The sequence below is a fragment of the Salvelinus alpinus genome, chromosome 1, assembly GCF_045679555.1.
Source record: "Salvelinus alpinus chromosome 1, SLU_Salpinus.1, whole genome shotgun sequence".
NCBI lineage: Eukaryota > Metazoa > Chordata > Actinopteri > Salmoniformes > Salmonidae > Salvelinus > Salvelinus alpinus.
In genome coordinates this window covers 74,934,109-74,951,255 of record NC_092086.1, presented here as the reverse complement: position 1 = coordinate 74,951,255, position 17,147 = coordinate 74,934,109, and the positions used below count along the sequence as shown (strand labels likewise).

Sequence of the window (17,147 nt, the reverse complement as noted above, 5' to 3'; positions counted from 1 at the left end):
GCATTATTGAGAGGGGTGAACGCGACTTCTAGCATAAACATGATCAGAAGTGAACTGAACATTTTGTTCTGTTTAAGTTGGTTTGATTGTTTTCTTATTAAATGGAGTAATGCTGAAATAGGCTCATTAATCTTTTGGGGTGCTGAACATTAGGCATTAAAGGAAATATGTCATTTCTTTATTGACACCAACATATTTGGTTACATGGACCAACATTCACAAAACAAGAACAGTTTGAGCTAAATGAATATCCACTATACAGAACGGCACACAACAATGTAAATAAGGGCTCTATTCAATCAGATCTCCTTTAGTCCACATCTGCATAGCGGTTGTTTTGGCGGTGTTGGAGGTGGAACTGCATTAGAACTGTCAAATCCACAAGCGGCTCGTGGCATTATACCTAAAGTGGACATTGCCATTGGCTGCACCGATTCGCATTAACAGAAATCCCATGCAGCCTTGTTTACAAGGTCTAACACTGGAATGTGAGATGTAATCTACACCTCCATTAGGATGATAGAAATCCTCATTATCAGCTATCACACCATGTAAAGGAACTACTACCTGATTTCTTTCTTCTTCATATAATGCAGCTAACTGGATTTTGTCAACTCCTTCAGACACCATTAAAGGCATTTTTCATTTTTCATAATTATAGTCCAACAAGTGTTTATAGGCCTTGATTGTTTAATTCTAACATTAGATTATTAAATATGTAATACAACTCTCCAAACTAGCACAGCAAATACTTCAACAGTTTAAACATGTGTTGCAAAACATACTTTTTCAGAATATTGACAAAATAATCGACCTTAGCATCAGTGGCGGAGTTGACAAGCCACTGGTGGAGTTCACAACAGATACTCAAAACGGACATATTTTTGCTTCAAAAAAAAAAAAAGTTCAATACAAATATTTGTAAAATATGGAAAAGGATTCATTTGAAAATCCCCCCCCAAAAAAATTACTTTGCAGACCATGAGTGGTCCTGTTGCACTACATGTAATGAGGACATGAATACGGGGACCTTATGGTGTAGTTGACCCTGCTCATTCCTGATTAATTTAGGAAATCTGACGGAGTTAACCAAATCTCCGGACACATCTTTTAGTAATATCAGTTTTGAGATAAATATTCTTTAACGTTAGAGGGTTATTGCAAGAAACTACATAAGAAAATGTATCAGTTAATATAAATTATTGTCTGTTTTTAGAATTGTAAATAGTTTTGGGGAGTTTTTGAAATTGGGATCCTTTGCTCCGGACAAGGGCATTTCCAGGCATGTAATGAATAGTATTGAAAGTATTTAGAAAATTCCAAAACAAATATTTTCCTTAGGTAATTTGGCTCAAATAATGCAACAAAATCAATTGTTTCAAAAATTTAAAAAAATAAGTTTCCCTGCCGGGCAAGGATAGTCCCGGCTGTCAGCAATCCCTGAGATAATTTCCTGCTATTCTACACTTTTTGCCATGAGGCTGAGAAAGAATTTTGCAATTTGAAAGCTACACTGAACAAAAATACAAATGCAACTTGTAAAGTGTTAGTCCCATGTTTCATGAGCTGAAATAAAAAAAATCCCAGATATTTACCACACACAAAAAGCTTATTTCTGTCTGTAATAAATCCCTTTTGTGGGAAAACTCATTCTGATTGGCTGGGCCTGGCTCCCAGTGGGTGGGCATGGCTGCAAAATGGGTGGGCCTATGCCCTCCCATGGATGTACCCCTGCCCAGTCATGTGAAATCCATAGATTAGGGCCTAATTCATTCATTTCAATTGACTGATTTCCTAATTCCGTATGAACTGTAACTCAGGAAAAGCTTTGAAATTGTTACATGTTGCGTTAATATTTTTGTTCATTATAAAAATAAAAAAAATCATGGCTTATGACGTGTGCACGGAGGTGTGTGCGATGCCTGTGGGGGTGACATCCTGCTTACAGACATAAACAATAACATAACTTTAATATGCCAAAACTGGCACATTTCTGTATGTATATGATACTGTATTTTGTCATTAACCATAGTTCACCTTTAACACTTAAAAATCATTGATTGCTCCACAATTTTAAAAAGCCAAGTCATATGAAACAGAATTTATTTACAGAATAAATTTGCTTCAATAATTAATTAGGCAAACAGCTAAATATGTGCTCGTTAGAAATATCACATGATTAAATATTGTCAACTTTTGACTGAAGGTTTTTACAGTGATGTGGTATACACACAGCATGCAAAGTCCTAGAGACAGCTAATGTCCAGAGGTCAATCTGACTGTACTCATCAAATGTACTTCATCAGTACTTGAAATGTACTAATAACACTGATTACTGTAGGTATGAATAGATATTGAAAGAAACTATTTAGCCTGCCTATGACAATAAGGGAAAATGTTGAATTAAACCAAAATAGAATAGCAATCACACATGAGATATATAGTATAGACAAGCCTTAGTTGCATAGTTTTAGGCCCAATGTTAATAAATCACAAAATTGGACTTAGACATTTTATAAACAAAGCTCCTGATTAGTTGCCATGTAACAAGTTGTAATTGTTGGTTGTGCATTTGAGTATAGGTCAAGTAAAGGCAATTGGTGATTGTTAATTAAGACAGGACCCAAGATATAAACCAACATCTGACAATCAGTCAAAACATTGTCATGGCCAAAACATCAATCAAAAATGTCAATCGTCACAATTCCCACTGACAATCCAAAAAGAGAATTCTAGTCGCAATGCCGCTATCGTGCCTCCATCCCCTTAATCAACGATCCATGTACATTTCTTTAACACAAGTGCGTGGAGATGCATTATATTCATCCAATGTCTCAGACATTGCATTCAGACGATGTAGCAGCATTGTGCCTGTAGTCCTGAGATGAGCAGTATCAGTAGAATAGACTCATAGACCAGAGATTCTCAAGCTTTTGCACTTTCCACTCTCTTTCATCCACCATTTTTGGGAGGAAATCAGTCAAGTGCATCTCTCTGTGTGTGTGTGTGTGTGTGTGTCATTGATTTGACATGTTATGGTGGAAGGGTTGTATGTATCCCTCTGTTTTAATGAGACAGTGTAATAGATTTGAAAGCCCTCGAAGCCTACTACGCTCAACAGCGGTATCAATCACTTTACAGTTCATTTGATGTTTCCACGGGAACCGCGCTGTTTGGTCATGGTGGTCAGCATTTGGCTGATGTAAGAGGTCAGGAGGTCATCCATCTTGTAGCCCTGTGGTCACACAGACAAACCAGTTCAAACCAGGTCAAAAGGTACATTCATGTTTTTCCATATTTCATGGTAGCCTATGAATCAGACCCGTGTTCAAATATGTGTATCTGTAAAATACTTTTGCATGCACTTGATTGAGCTTGCCTGGCGCAATGGAGCCAACAGAATAGTCTCAAAAGTGAAAACCTGGTCAACTGTCACTCCAAGACAGCCTTATCAAACACTCAGCATTTAAACCCAGGTCTTCCATGCATTCATTATTTCGAGTTCCACAAAGCTACAGAACCTCCGATGTATACCATAAAAAGGCTTTTCTATCTGCATATAGGCCGATTTCAGGCTAAGACAATTACTATGATTTTTGGCCACATGACACCTACAGTCTAGTCAAGTGTGATTTAAATGAAACCCTATTTTTCACTTCAGCATCTTGAGAAGAATTTGGTTAATAGACGGGTTGGTTGTTAAGCAAGAAAGCCGATGCGTGTGCAACTATGGGGCAAACAGATGGGGTTGGCTTTGATCGCTGAATACATGTAAACTACATTTTGTCTCTAATCTTTGTTGAAAACATAAATAAAGTTGCTCAATGAGCACAATGTCTTTCAAATACATCGTTACAGTTGTTGGTTATCTAGCTAGCTAGGAAATGTTGCCATATTAGCATAGATGTTATATCAGCCAAAACACCTCAAAACAAGACATGGTATCAAGAACAAAATCAAACGAGCTAAAACAAGCCACCAGCTGGCCGTTTCCGGTCATTGTTGCTATCATTGTTGCTATCATTGTTGCTATCTGATATGTAGCTATCTGGCCATCCAGAACCATAACAACACACAGCCTTCTTCCCCTTTGAGGCGTGCACATCTTTTCACGACATTGTCAGCTAACCTGTCTATACAGTGCATTCGGAAAGTATTCAGACCCCTTGACTTTTCCCACATTTTGTTACGTTACAGCCTTATTCTAAAATAAAAAATAAAATAAAAAAATCCTCATCAATCTACACACAATACCCCATAATGACAAAGAATAAACAGGTTCAGAAATTTTTGTAAAAGTATTACCAATAAAATCTGAAATATTACATTTTCATAAGTATTCAGAGCCTATACTCAGTACTTAGTTTTAGCACCATTGGCAGCGATTACAGCTTCGAGTCGTCTTGGGTAGGTCCCTACAAGCTTGGCACACCTGTATTTGGGGAGTTTCTCTCATTCTTCTCTGCAGATACTCTCAAGCTCTGTCAGGTTGGACAGGGAGAGTCGCTGCACAGTTATTTTCAGGTCTCTCCAGGGATGTTCGATCGGGTTCAACCTGGAGCAGGTTTTCATCAAGGATCTCTCTGTAATTTGCTCCATTCATCTTTCCCTCGATCCTGACTAGTCTCCCAGTCCCTGCCGCAGAAAAACATCCCCAAAGCATGATGCTGCCACCACCATGCTTCACTGTAGGGATGGTCCCAGGTTTCCTCCAGACGTGACACTTGGTATTAAGGCCAAAGAGTTAAATCTTGGTTTCATCAGACCAGACAATCCTGTTTCTCATGGTCAGAGTCCTTAGATGCTTTTTGGCAAATTCCAAGCAGGCTGTCTTGTGCCTTTTACTAAGGAGTGGCTTCCGTCTGGCCACTCTACCATAAAGGCCTGATTGGTGGAGTGCTGCAGAGATGGTTGTCCTTCTGGAAGGTTCTCCTATCTCCACAGAGGAACTCTGGAGCTCTGTCAGAGTGATCATCAGGTTCTTGGTCACCTCCCTGACCAAGGCCCTTCTCCCCCGCTCAATTTCGAGTCTCATAGCAAAGGGTCTGGCTACTTATGTAAATAAGGTATTTCTGTTTTAAATCTTTTTTCACTTTGTCATTATGGGTTATTGTGTGTAGATTGATGAGGGTAAAAAATAATGTTATACATTTTAGAAGAAGGCTGTAACATAAACTGTGGACAAAGTCAAGGGGTCTGAATACTTTCCGAAGGCACTGTTTGTGTAGAGGGTGAGGAATCTAAAATCGTCTAGCCCTAAATACGGTATACCAACACTGCCTGAGAGCCATTGACATCTCATGTCATGTCATATTGTGAGTGTTGAAATGTCCAGTAGCTCACCAGTGAGGTCTCACACAGCAGCTTGGTGCCTCGGACCATGTTGCCGATGGTGATGTGGAAGTAGGTGTTTCCACTACTCCAGTTGGAGATCTTAGTGAACGGGTGAGTCGTTAAGATGTCCTGTTCAGGTTGGAATTGGAGAAATACACGTTTAGCACACACATACACAACTTCCATGACACACACACACACGCACCTTTGACTTGAGGTCGATCAGGCTGACACCATGTTTGTTTATTGCTATCAAGAGGGTCTCTGGGAAGTTTGGATCAGTGGTTTGCTGTTGAACAGGAGAACATCTGTTAAGTTGTAAGTGGTATCTTTTAAATCTATAACGAACAACTTGAGTTTGTGAACTATTTTTTATGAATCATATAAATAAATACTGTGATTGAGGCAGACGATAGGTAAATGTACTGTATACACTGACAACAATAATACATAAATAAAACAACAATACATCAAAAGAAAGTAGCAAGGAATTCACAGCAACTCTCTGAGCAGGTCAATAGCAATAGTCCATGACCTGAGATAGTTGAGTTCCGACCATTGATCAAGAAAAGTTATTTGAACAAAAACCTCCTAACATACCAAACAGCACTCAAATGCACACGGTAACTCTAATGCACTAAAGAATAACCCCACAAAACAAAGATCATTCTGCCCCGGTTCTGCACAATAACATGAATTCATACAGAAATCTATACAGCATTCCTATATACCTCTTTACCTTGACTTCAAAGAAGGCCGAGCCAAATGTAGGCCACTTGAAGATGACTTTGAGGAATGATAGCTTGGCCTCCTCTCGAGTCTTCCCCGACTGCTTGTTGAACAACGCCACTATGGACTGTGAGACAGAAAAACAAGCAGCAGAGTGTGTGACCAAATATGATTTAAACCCTGGTTTCTTATGCACTCCCACTGACCTAAAGCTTAGGCATTTATTTGAGAAGCTAGAGCAAGTCTTTAGGTTTCGGGCAAGCTTACTCTTCACGCAAGCGTAGTTCACTGAACTACTATACCTCTGCTAAATTAGCACAAAATCCTTGCTCAGACAATTTAATTAGCATGTTGTTTCTATATTTTTGATGACACAATGACTAGGACCATGGCCCCCATACAAAAATGTATTTGTTGCGGCAAACTTCCCGCAGGTTTGTGGCAAATTTGATGGAAACTAAATAGTGTGCTACGAAATCAAGTTTAAAGTTTTATTAGTCGTATGTACGGGATACAAATGATATACACCGTCCAACGAAATGCTTACTTGTAGGGTCCTTCTTGACAATGCAACAACAATAAGAAATAATACAAGATACGAATATGAACATAAAGTAAATGGCTCAGTAGAATAGAATAAACATTTTAGCATTATTATAGTACAGAAAGGCACAATTATAGTCCGATATTTACATGTGTTTTGGGGAAGGGGGGATTGGGGGGCAAGTGTTTAAATTGTGCACTATTTAGCAATCATAATACGAGTCTGGTAGCAGCAGTTGTGATGTGTGTGTAGCATGAATGTATATATGTATGTGTGTGTGTGTGTGTGTGTGTGTGTGTGTGTGTGTGTGTGTGTGTGTGTGTGTGTGTGTGTGTGTGTGTGTGTGTGTGTGTGTGTGTGTGTGTGTGTGTATGTACTGTATGTGTGGGTGGGTGGGTGCATGTGTGCTAAGGTGAGGAGAATCAGAGCAGGTGGTCAGTCCAGTTCAGTGTTCAGCAGTCTGATGACTTGTAGATAGAAACGGTCTCGGAGCCTGTTGGTATCAGACCTCATGCTCCGATACCGGAGTGTGTAGACTTCTTGATGATGTTGCGGGCTTTCTTCATGCAGTTTCGAGTAGATGTTCTGGATGGGTGGGAGCACGGTCCCAGTGATGTACTGGGCCGTCTTCACCACCCGCTGGAGGGCCTTGCAATCCTGGCACCACAATGCAAGTTCACCTACCTCCTCCGTATAGGCTGACTCGTCATGGTTGATCAGGCCTACAACCGTGGTGTTGTCAGCAAATTTGATGATGCAGTTGTGGGGGAACAGGGAGTGCAGCAGAGGGCTGAGGACACACCCCTGGGGGGTCCCTGTGTTAAGAGTCAGTGTGGAGGAGGTGTTGTTGCCAATACCCACAGCATGTGTTCTGCCCGTCAGGAAGTCCGGCATCCAGTTGCAGAGGGTGGTGTCCAGATCCAGGGCTCTGAACTTGGTGTCGAGCTTGGAGGGAACAATAGTGTTGAATGCTGAACTGCAGTCAATAAACAGCATTCTCACATAGGTGTTCTTCTTGTCCAGATGTGTTATTGGCCGTGTGAATAGCGATGGAAATGGCATCTTCTGTGGATCCAGTGTGCCTGGCATGCTGTCCTTGATGTGGGTCATGGCCAGCCTATCGAAGCACTATTTGATGACGGGGCGATATTAATTTTGGTATGTCACCTTGTTTTTCTTGGACACTGGGACAATGGTGGTCTCCTTGAAGCAGGTGTTGACTACAGCCTGGGACAGGGACAGGTTGAAGATGTCCAAGAAGATGCCCGCCAGCTGGTCAGCAGAGACTCTGAGGACGAGGCCAGGAATGCCATCTGGGCTGGCAGCTTCATGACTATTCACTATTTTGAGAGTTCCTCACGTCAGCCTCAGAGAGTGAAAGCACCTGGTCCGGAGCAGCGAGAGTCTTCCCCGATGGCTCGGTATTGTCTGCCTCGAAACGAGCATAGAATGTATTAAGCTCGTCTGGGAGCTATAAATGGTGCCAGAAGTTTGCAAATGTTTGCCACTAGTGGTGAATCTGCCGCAATAATAATACTTATTGCCACTAGTGGCAAACAGTTCGCCAGACCCCAGCAAAAATCAGATTTTTTTTCTCTCACTACTTTCATTTATCTGCATGTCCAGCCCTTATATTTTGCCTCACAATGAAGTGTTTTAATGTTTATTTTCAGGACAACCAGGGCTACAAGTAGAACACAAAAAAATAAGGTCCGCCAAGCAAAAACCTGATAAAAAAGAATTCAGTAAGTACAGAAATTGTTTGCTTAGCGGGAAAGAAATATCCAACTAGTTAGTGACAACCGTGTAGAGTTTGGAGTTTGTGACAGAAACAATGTGAGCTTATGGACACTATGTCCTGGGATTTCCTGTGATCTTCTATGTAGAAGAACTCCTTACCTTCTATCTACTCATGTGTGGCTTATGAGCGTCACAGAGCAAAACAGCATTACATGTTCGTGAGAGTCTCAGCTTTTCATAGATGAGCTCAAACCATTCAGACGTTTTTGTGAAAAGAACTGTCCCTGGACCCCTTCGGGATCCACCCTCACAAATACCACTCTAGCTCAGACACACAATGTTTAAAAGGGGTTAGAAGTCCAAAACGCGGAGACGAGTTAAACATCCTAAGGTCAACATCCCTATGGTGTTCACATGCACGCCTCCAACTCAATCATCAAGTTTGCAGACGACACTACAGTGGTAGGCTTGATTACCAACAACGACGAGACGGCCTACAGGGAGGAGGTGAGGGCCCTCGGAGTGTGGTGTCAGGAAAATAACCTCACATTCAACAAAACAAAGGAGATGATCGTGGACTTCAGGAAACAGCAGAGGAAGCACCCCCCTATCCACATCGACGGGACAGTAGTGGAGAGGGTAGAAAGTTTTAAGTTCCTCGGCGTACACATCGCGGACAAACTGAATTGGTCCACCCACACAGACAGAGTGGTGAAGAAGGCGCAGCAGCGCCTCTTCAACCTCAGGAGGCTGAAGAAATTTGGCTTGTCACCAAAAGCACACAAACTTTTACAGATGCACAATCGAGAGCATCCTGTCGGGCTGTATGACCGCCTGGTACGGCAACTGCTCCGCCCACAACCGTAAGGCTCTCCAGAGGGTAGTGAGGTCTGCACAACGCATCACCGGGGGCAAACTACCTGCCCTCCAGGACACCTACACCACCCAATGTCACAGGAAGGCCATAAAGATCATCAAGGACAACAACCACCCGAGCCACTGCCTGTTCACCCCGCTATCATCCAGAAGGCGAGGTCAGTACAGGTGCATCAAAGCAGGGACCGAGAGACTGAAAAACAGCTTCTATCTCAAGGCCATCAGACTGTTAAACAGCCACCACTAACATTGAGTGGCTGCTGCCATACATGTAAAAAATGTATCACTAACCACTTTAAACAATGCCACTTAATATAATGTTTCCATACCCTACATTACGCATCTCATATGTATATACTGTACTCGATACCATCTACTGCATCTTGCCTATGCCGTTCTGTACCATCACTCATTCATATATCTTTATGTACATATTCTTCATCCCTTTACACTTGTGTGTATAAGGTAGCTGTTGTGAAATTGTTAGGTTAGATTACTCGTTGGTTATTACTGCATTGTCGGAACTAGAAGCACAAGCATTTCGCTACACTCGCATTAACATCTGCTAACCATGTGTGTGTGACAAATACAATTTGATTTGATTTCTCTCATGTAAATGTCGTAACTACAAAAAATATTTAAAAAATGAGTTATTTAGCATTCTGATGATTTCATGTTGTATTGGATTTATTTTTATCTGTTAAGAAATTGAATACATGTTGTTTAGTGTATTTTCAAAATGTTGTATGTTTAGGTTTGTTTTCTCTGTGAGAAGCAAGTTCATTTAAAATGATGTGATTTGCTTTATGTAGATAAAACATTTCAATGTTTTTAATACACAAAGTAACCAAAAACTTGATCTAATTTCCATAATCAGTAGAATGTTCACCACAAGTTTCCTAGAATTGTTTGCCAGAAGTTCACAAGTCAACGCATATTCGCCGTAACAGTTTGCCACAAAACCAATTTGCATGTGGAAATTTGAGCTTGCTGCATATTTGCGGCAAATTGGCCAAATATTTGCCACAACTGTTTGCCAGAAGCGGTAAGGGTATTCACAAAGAATGGGATCTACATTCAGGGTCCCCCTCTTATTCTTTATGACCTAAAATGCAAAACTGATCCTAGATCAGCACTCGTATAGATTTTCTCGGTCAGGTCACGCGGTCCAGATAAACTAGTCCTATAGGAATTCTGATTTTACGACTCACCCGTTTCCAGACCTCAGGCGAGAGGTGTCTGATCTGGTCCTGAGGGATCAGCTCCTTCAGCATCTTGGGAATGTTGGGAAACTGGGATTCGTCCTCCTCGAACTTCACCCTGTAGATCAGCGCTCCCAGCTGGAAAACCTCTTCCCGGGAACACTTGTGGTAACCACGGAGATATTTGGGAAGCTCCTGAAGAGAGAAGAGTGAGTAGGGTCAATACACTTAAACAAATATGCAGACAGTCAAGCACATATGAGCACACACACAAGAATGCTCTCATGCACTGTGGTGTAAAGTACGTAAGTAAACATATTTTAAAGTACTAAGTCGTTTTTTAGGGGTATTTGTACTTGTATTTGTACTCTGATCTGTCAGACTCACTAAACACAAAAGCTTCTTATGTAAATTCTGTATGAGTGTTGGAGTGTGCCCATGGCTATCCGTAAATAAAATAAAAACAAGAAAATGATGCCGTCTGGTTTGCTTAATATAAGGAATTTTACTTTTGATACGGTTTGTTTTATGTCACACGATCTGTGAAGACTTCAAGCATTAACTCATGAATTATGGACAACTCATGAACTACAGTGCCTTGCAAAAGTATTCATCCCCCTTGGTGTTTTTCCTATTTTGTTGCATTACAACCTGTAATTTAAAATGATTTTTATTTGGATTTCATGTAATGGACATAAACAAAATAGTCCAAATTGGTGAAGTGAAATGAAAAAAATAACTTGTTTCAAAAAATTTAAAAAGGAAAAGTGGTGCATACATATGTATTCACCTCCCTTGCTATGAAGCCCCTAAATAAGATCTGGTGCAACCAATTACCTTCAGAAGTCACATAATTAGTTAAATAAATTCCACCTGTGTTTCAATCTAAGTGTCACATGATCTCAGTATATATATACACACACCTGTTCTGAAAGGCCCCAGAGTCTGCAACACCACTAAGCAAGGGGCATCCCCAAGCAAACGGCACCATGAAGACCAAGGAGCTCTCCAAACAGGTCAGGTACAAAGTTGTGGAGAAGTATAGACCAGGGTTGGGTTATAAAAAAATGTCTGAAACTTTAAACATCCCACAGAGCACCATTAAATACATTATAAACAAATGGAAAGAATATGGCACCACAACAAACCTGCCAAGAGAGGGCCACCCACCAAAACTCACGGACCAAGCGGAGAGCATTAACCAGAGAGGCAACAAAGAGACCAAAGATAACACTGAAGAGGCTGCAAAGCTCCACAGCGGAGATTGGAGTAACTGTCCATAGGACCACTTTAAGGCGTACACTCCACAGAGGTGGGCTTTACGGAAGAGTGACCAGAAAAAAATGTGCAAACACGTTAGGTTTTCGCCAAAAGGCATGTGGTAGACTCCCCAAACATATGGAAGAAGGTACTCTGGTCAGATGAGACAAAAATGTTGCTTTTTGGCCATCAAGGAAAACGCTATGTCTGGCGCAAACCCAACACCTCTCATCACCCTGAGAACACCATCCCCACAGTGAAGCATGGTGGTGGCAGCATAATGCTGTGGGGGTGTTTTTACATCGGGCAGGGACTGGGAAACTGGACAGAATTGAAGGAATGATGGATGGCGCTAAACACAGGGAAATTATTGAGGGAAACCTGTTTCAGTCTTCCAGAGATTTGAGACTGGGACGGAGGTTCACCTTCCAGCAGGACAACGACCCTAAGCATACTGCTAAAGTAACACTCGAGCGGTTTAAGAGAAAACATTTAAATGTCTTGGAATGGCCTAGTCAAAGCCCAGACCTCAATCCAATTGAGAATCTGTGGTAGGACTTAAAGATTGCTGTACACCAGCGGAACCCATCCAACTTGAAGGAGCTGGAGCAGTTTTGCGTTGAAGAATGGGCAAAAATCCCAGTGGCTAGATGTGCCGAGCTTATAGAGACATACCCCAAGAGACTTGCAGCTGTAATTGCTGCAAAAGGTGGCTCTACAAAGTATTGACTTTGGGAGGGGTGAATAGTTATGCACGCTCAAGTATTCCGTTTTTTTTGTCGTATTTATCTTCAAAGTGGTAGGCATGTTGTGGAAAACAAATTATACAACCCCCCCCCAAAATCTATTTAATTCCAGGTTGTAAGGCAAAAAAATAGAAAAAATGCCAAGGGGGGTGAATACTTTCGCAAGCCACTGTAGGGTGTAAAACATGTTTTGATTCAAGTCATGTATTATATTGAATGTAGACTACCTGTTCTGCGTGTGTTCATATTGTGTAAAATTCCCTTGGCTTAGAGGGTAGGCTATTGGCAGTGTAGGCCTAGTGGAGGGTAAATGCAAATAAACGCTGTTTACCCACTTTTTTAGAAAAAATGCATTGAAATTAAATGGGAGCATAATTTTTTTTTTACTGTGACCGGCAATCAGAGTTTACCCACCATTTTTTTTACCACTAGGCCTACATCACTGGCTACAGGCTGGCCTATTTGAAGTTCATGGCAATACACATAGCCTAGTCTAATAAGTTGACCGTGTGTGGAAGGGTGACCATCCCGCTTTTCCTGGGACAGTTTCAGCCCCATTTCAGGTGTTCCGACTTTCCATGCTTCAAAAAAGGTCAATTTGTCAGCAAGACCATAAATTAATCTAGGCCTAATCATTGGCAATCACTGAATGTCATTAGGCACACTTGCTGGTGTTTTGTAACAGATGTATATTTCCATTCATCAAATGGCGCGAGTATACATGCAGTTTGGATGCTGGAATTATTTTGGAGTGGATAAACAACTTTTTGAATCAGATGAAATTATCATGACTGGTTGTGTTCATGCCACATTAAAAGATTATTTATTTATTTTCACCATTTAAATGACTCTGCGCGCGCACACACACACACCTGGTAGTAGTGAAAGATGGAGTCGGCCATGGAGTCTTTCCCCGGCATGGTATTGGTCCACAGTTTCTTCATGAAGAACACCTGATAGCTCAGTGAAGGCACTATACCTACAGATGGACGAGAGAGAGATTCAGGACATACTTCTCACTTTAATACATCTACATAGATGGCAAGTTCCCAAACCCAGAAAGGAGAGCCGCACACTCTAGGCGCTCAGATGCAAAAATGTAACTTGAAAATAAAGGAGAGCTGCACACTCTAGGCGCTCAGATGCTCATATCCATGACATTTTTGCATCTGAGCGCCTAGAGTGTGAGGCTCTCCTTTATTTTGAAGTTTTCTACTCCGCTTGCGAGCACCTCGCCTAAATAGGTGTGCGTTTCTTTTTCTTCTAGAAGGTTCCAAAATCCAAGCTTAACCTTCACCTAGCATTAAGTCTTGCCACAACGTGTTGACATGACACACCATGTTTGATGAAATGTTTATGTGGCCCAACCCTGAAGGCCGCACTGGGTGCTGAAAGTTGGATCATCAATTCATCCTTAGGATTAATAGGATGGTTGACTTTCTGTCTTTCTTTCTTGTGGACCTAGCAAATGTCAGATGCCTACAGGAAAGTTGAAAGGAAACTTCTTTGAGGCTTTAGAGAACTCATATTTTGATCAGAGTGACACAGATCTAAGATTAAATATGGTTGTTTCTCTGAGAAAATACCCCAAATATCTTGTTGTTGAATAAAGCAAATGTTTGTCTTGTAGAATTAAAGGTGATAAAGAACAGATCTAATCATGGATAATCTTCCTATGGGTAACCTTTCTACTGAATCTAGGGCCCTCTACAGTCCAGACATGTCTTTACCGTCCTTTGCAGGTCTAGCTTTTTTGATCCAGTCGGTCAGATGCCTTACAAAGTCAAAGAAGAAATCCCCCTCAGGCACACTGATGACCTGGAAACAACCAGCAAAGGTCAAAGGTCAAACAGAAATATTGATACAGTTTATCGAGAGTAATTTGAATCACCCTCACATTCCGACAGTAGTGAAATCTTACAAAAATAAAATTGGTGTAAACTCTTAGTGGAGGTATAGAGAGGTATAGAATCTTTCAAAACAGTCCCGTTTTGAATTATTAAGATCTGCGACTCATACTGTAATATACTGTATATATTTGGATAAATATGAAATTATATATATTTTTTGGGTGTACAAGTACAAGAACACAGTCTTGTACTGATCCAGAGGGCAAGCTTTTGCATGGGTCATAATGGCGTAATTTTCTGGTTGTAAAATTGTTTTCTAGTTGTAGAAACATCGGATTACTACCAGATTGCAAACAGGAGAAGTCTTTTTTCATGAAGTCATCAAGAAGTCAGGGAAAGATGTCATATTTTGGTTGTTATCTGGTCATATAAACAGATTACAACCATACATCATGTTTAAAAAACATAATTTTACAACCAGTATACAACCTGACCGCAAAGTAAAAAAACACGTCCTAATGACGTCATTGCAACCAGTTTTTCTTGCTGGTGAGGCTTATCAGTAAAAGGCGAAACAGCCGCACTGTTCTCCCCAGCGAGTTTGTTATCATTTTAGTTTTGCTTATGAAATGGAGGAGAACATCCAGCATCACGGTCTCAGTACATATTCTGCTGTTTTATCACACCTGCAATGATGTCCGAGGGAAAAAACTGTGATCTTTGTTTGAAGTAGTTTCTTTGTTGTTGTAATATCACAAACGGACGTGGCAGTTTCACCACTGTGGATTTCAGATGTAATATCGGTCATATCCTAGTAGTGTACCTTGTCAGTGATCTTGACAAACAGGCTGAAGCCCTCAGAAGACTTGAGGAGCAGTCTGCCTGAGATGTTCAGAGAGAACTCTTTGGCCTTGGTACTCGACTCCACCTCGAAAGCCTGTAAAAAAAAAAACGACATTTACACTATTTGCAATAAAATTGACCACACAATACGTTCCAGGTTAGAATAAGTCAGCATGTGTGCTGTATTTGTCTCTGTTACCCAGCAAACACACAACGTTGTCTCAATGACTTCACGTTTTGGGCCTCATTGTGCCATTGCGACTTTGTAACAACATTGATGAGGTTGACCTCTCACCTCATCTGTGTCATCGGGGAAGAACACTTTGTGAAAGATCTGCGTGGTCTTGTGCTGGATGGCCTCCACCTCCACCAGGTGAGGCGGGTACTTCCTGGATCCATTACTGTATTAGTAAGGAGAGAGCATTATGGGTACAGAGCAGTATGGGTACTGTAGTACATCATGCTACAATTACTGTTGGACTGTTAGTTCACCCAGAGGAAGACAATAGAAAGACAAAGGAAGGAATATGAGTAAGATGGCATGGATCTGGAGTGGCTCTTGAGTTAAGAGCCGAATCCTTACTTGAGATCCACACACATAACTCAAATGTTTTTTGTAAATCTTGCATGGATCTCAAATTAGGATTTGTCCCTTGCGTAAATACGTCAGTATTTTTCTCCTCTGTTTACGTGGCTGAGAAACTCAATAAAAAAATATATACTTTTTCCAAAATGGTTGAACCTGTAATGTGTGTATATGTCGAAACACTTAAAGTAAATATACTTTACAAGCAGGTAAGATGTACCGTAACGCCTTCTGGAGTCTCTGCATGCAGTCAGGGGCGAGGGGGTGGTGCTTCTTAGCCTGGAGGAACTTCTGGACGTGGGGTAGCAGAATGTTACTGGGGGGGAACAGACCTGTACAAAGCCACAGCAGCTCCCAGCCCTTCTCCTCACTGTACCTGCACACCCACCCACACACACAGGCAGGCAGACAAACACACGCAGGCAGGCAGGTAGACACGCCACATACACACCATGGTCAATCCCCATATGACCACAACTTCCCTGAGAGACTACATGTGTGTGTAGACTGCACAGTCAGACATACTTGATGTGGTTCTCTGTGATCTGTTTGAGGATCTGACAGTAGATCTCGTCTTTGAGTGGCTCTGCCTTCAGCGCTCCCTCAAAGATCTGGTCGGTCAGCTCATTGACCGAACGCGCTCGCTTGGACGGGTAGTCACCCATATACTTCATCAGGGGTGCAGGGGAGCGGTCAAGGGCCATGACCAAACATTGACCACAAACGCCAAACACAGACATTAAACCATGATGCATCACTACATAATGTACACTGCCTTCGGAAAGAATTCAGACCCCTTGACTTTTTCATCAGTTTGTTATGTTACAGCCTTATTCTAAAATGGATTAAATAGTTTTTTCCTCATCAATCTACACACAATACCCCATAATGAAAAAACTGAAATATCATATTTAGATAAGTATTCAGACCCTTTACTCAATACTTTGTTGAAGCAACTTTGGCAGTGATTACAGCATCGAGTCTTCTTGGGTAGGACGCTACAAGCTTGGCACACCTGTATTTGAGAAGATTCTCCCATTCTTCTCTGCAGATACTCTCAAGCTCTGTCAGGTTGGATGGGGAGTGATGCTTCACAGCTATTTTAAGGTATCTCCAGAGTTGTTCGATCGGGTTCAAGTCTGGGAACTGGCTGGGCCACTCAAGGACATTCAGAGACTTGTCCCGATGCCACTCCTGCGCTGTCTTGGCTGTGTGCTTTGGGTCGTTGTCCTGTTGGAGTGTGAACCATCGCCCCAGTCTGAGGTCCTGAGTGCTCTGGAGCAGGTTTTCATCAAGGATCTCTCTGTACTTTTCTCTGTTCATCTGTGCCTCCATCCTGAATAGTCTCCCAGTCCCTGCCGCTGAAAAACCTCCCAATAGCATGATGCTGCCACCAACATGTTTCACTGCAGGGATGGTGCCAAGCTTCCTCCAGAC

General features: G+C 41.6%; 1 protein-coding gene across 5 annotated transcripts in view; it reads right to left on the bottom strand.

The window, feature by feature from the left end:
- Positions 1–156: 156 nt before the first annotated feature.
- Positions 157–17,147, bottom strand: part of LOC139548374 (unconventional myosin-VIIa-like) — an 80,003-nt gene continuing 63,012 nt past the window's right edge. The window contains exons 39-49 of one of the 5 annotated variants that reach the window (XM_071358060.1): positions 16,236–16,389; positions 15,931–16,086; positions 15,420–15,525; positions 15,105–15,218; positions 14,162–14,249; positions 13,304–13,410; positions 10,435–10,620; positions 6,074–6,190; positions 5,540–5,623; positions 5,344–5,463; positions 157–3,235 (exon numbers count right to left, since the gene is read on the bottom strand). In XM_071358060.1, the coding sequence (XP_071214161.1) occupies positions 3,143–3,235; positions 5,344–5,463; positions 5,540–5,623; positions 6,074–6,190; positions 10,435–10,620; positions 13,304–13,410; positions 14,162–14,249; positions 15,105–15,218; positions 15,420–15,525; positions 15,931–16,086; positions 16,236–16,389 (1,325 nt within the window). In that variant the 3' untranslated portion in view covers positions 157–3,142. Of the gene's footprint in view, positions 3,236–5,343; positions 5,464–5,539; positions 5,624–6,073; positions 6,191–10,434; positions 10,621–13,303; positions 13,411–14,161; positions 14,250–15,104; positions 15,219–15,419; positions 15,526–15,913; positions 16,087–16,235; positions 16,390–17,147 lie in introns of those variants that run through there. The other 4 variants (XM_071358142.1, XR_011669710.1, XR_011669709.1 and 1 more) reach the window with 4 other exon arrangements.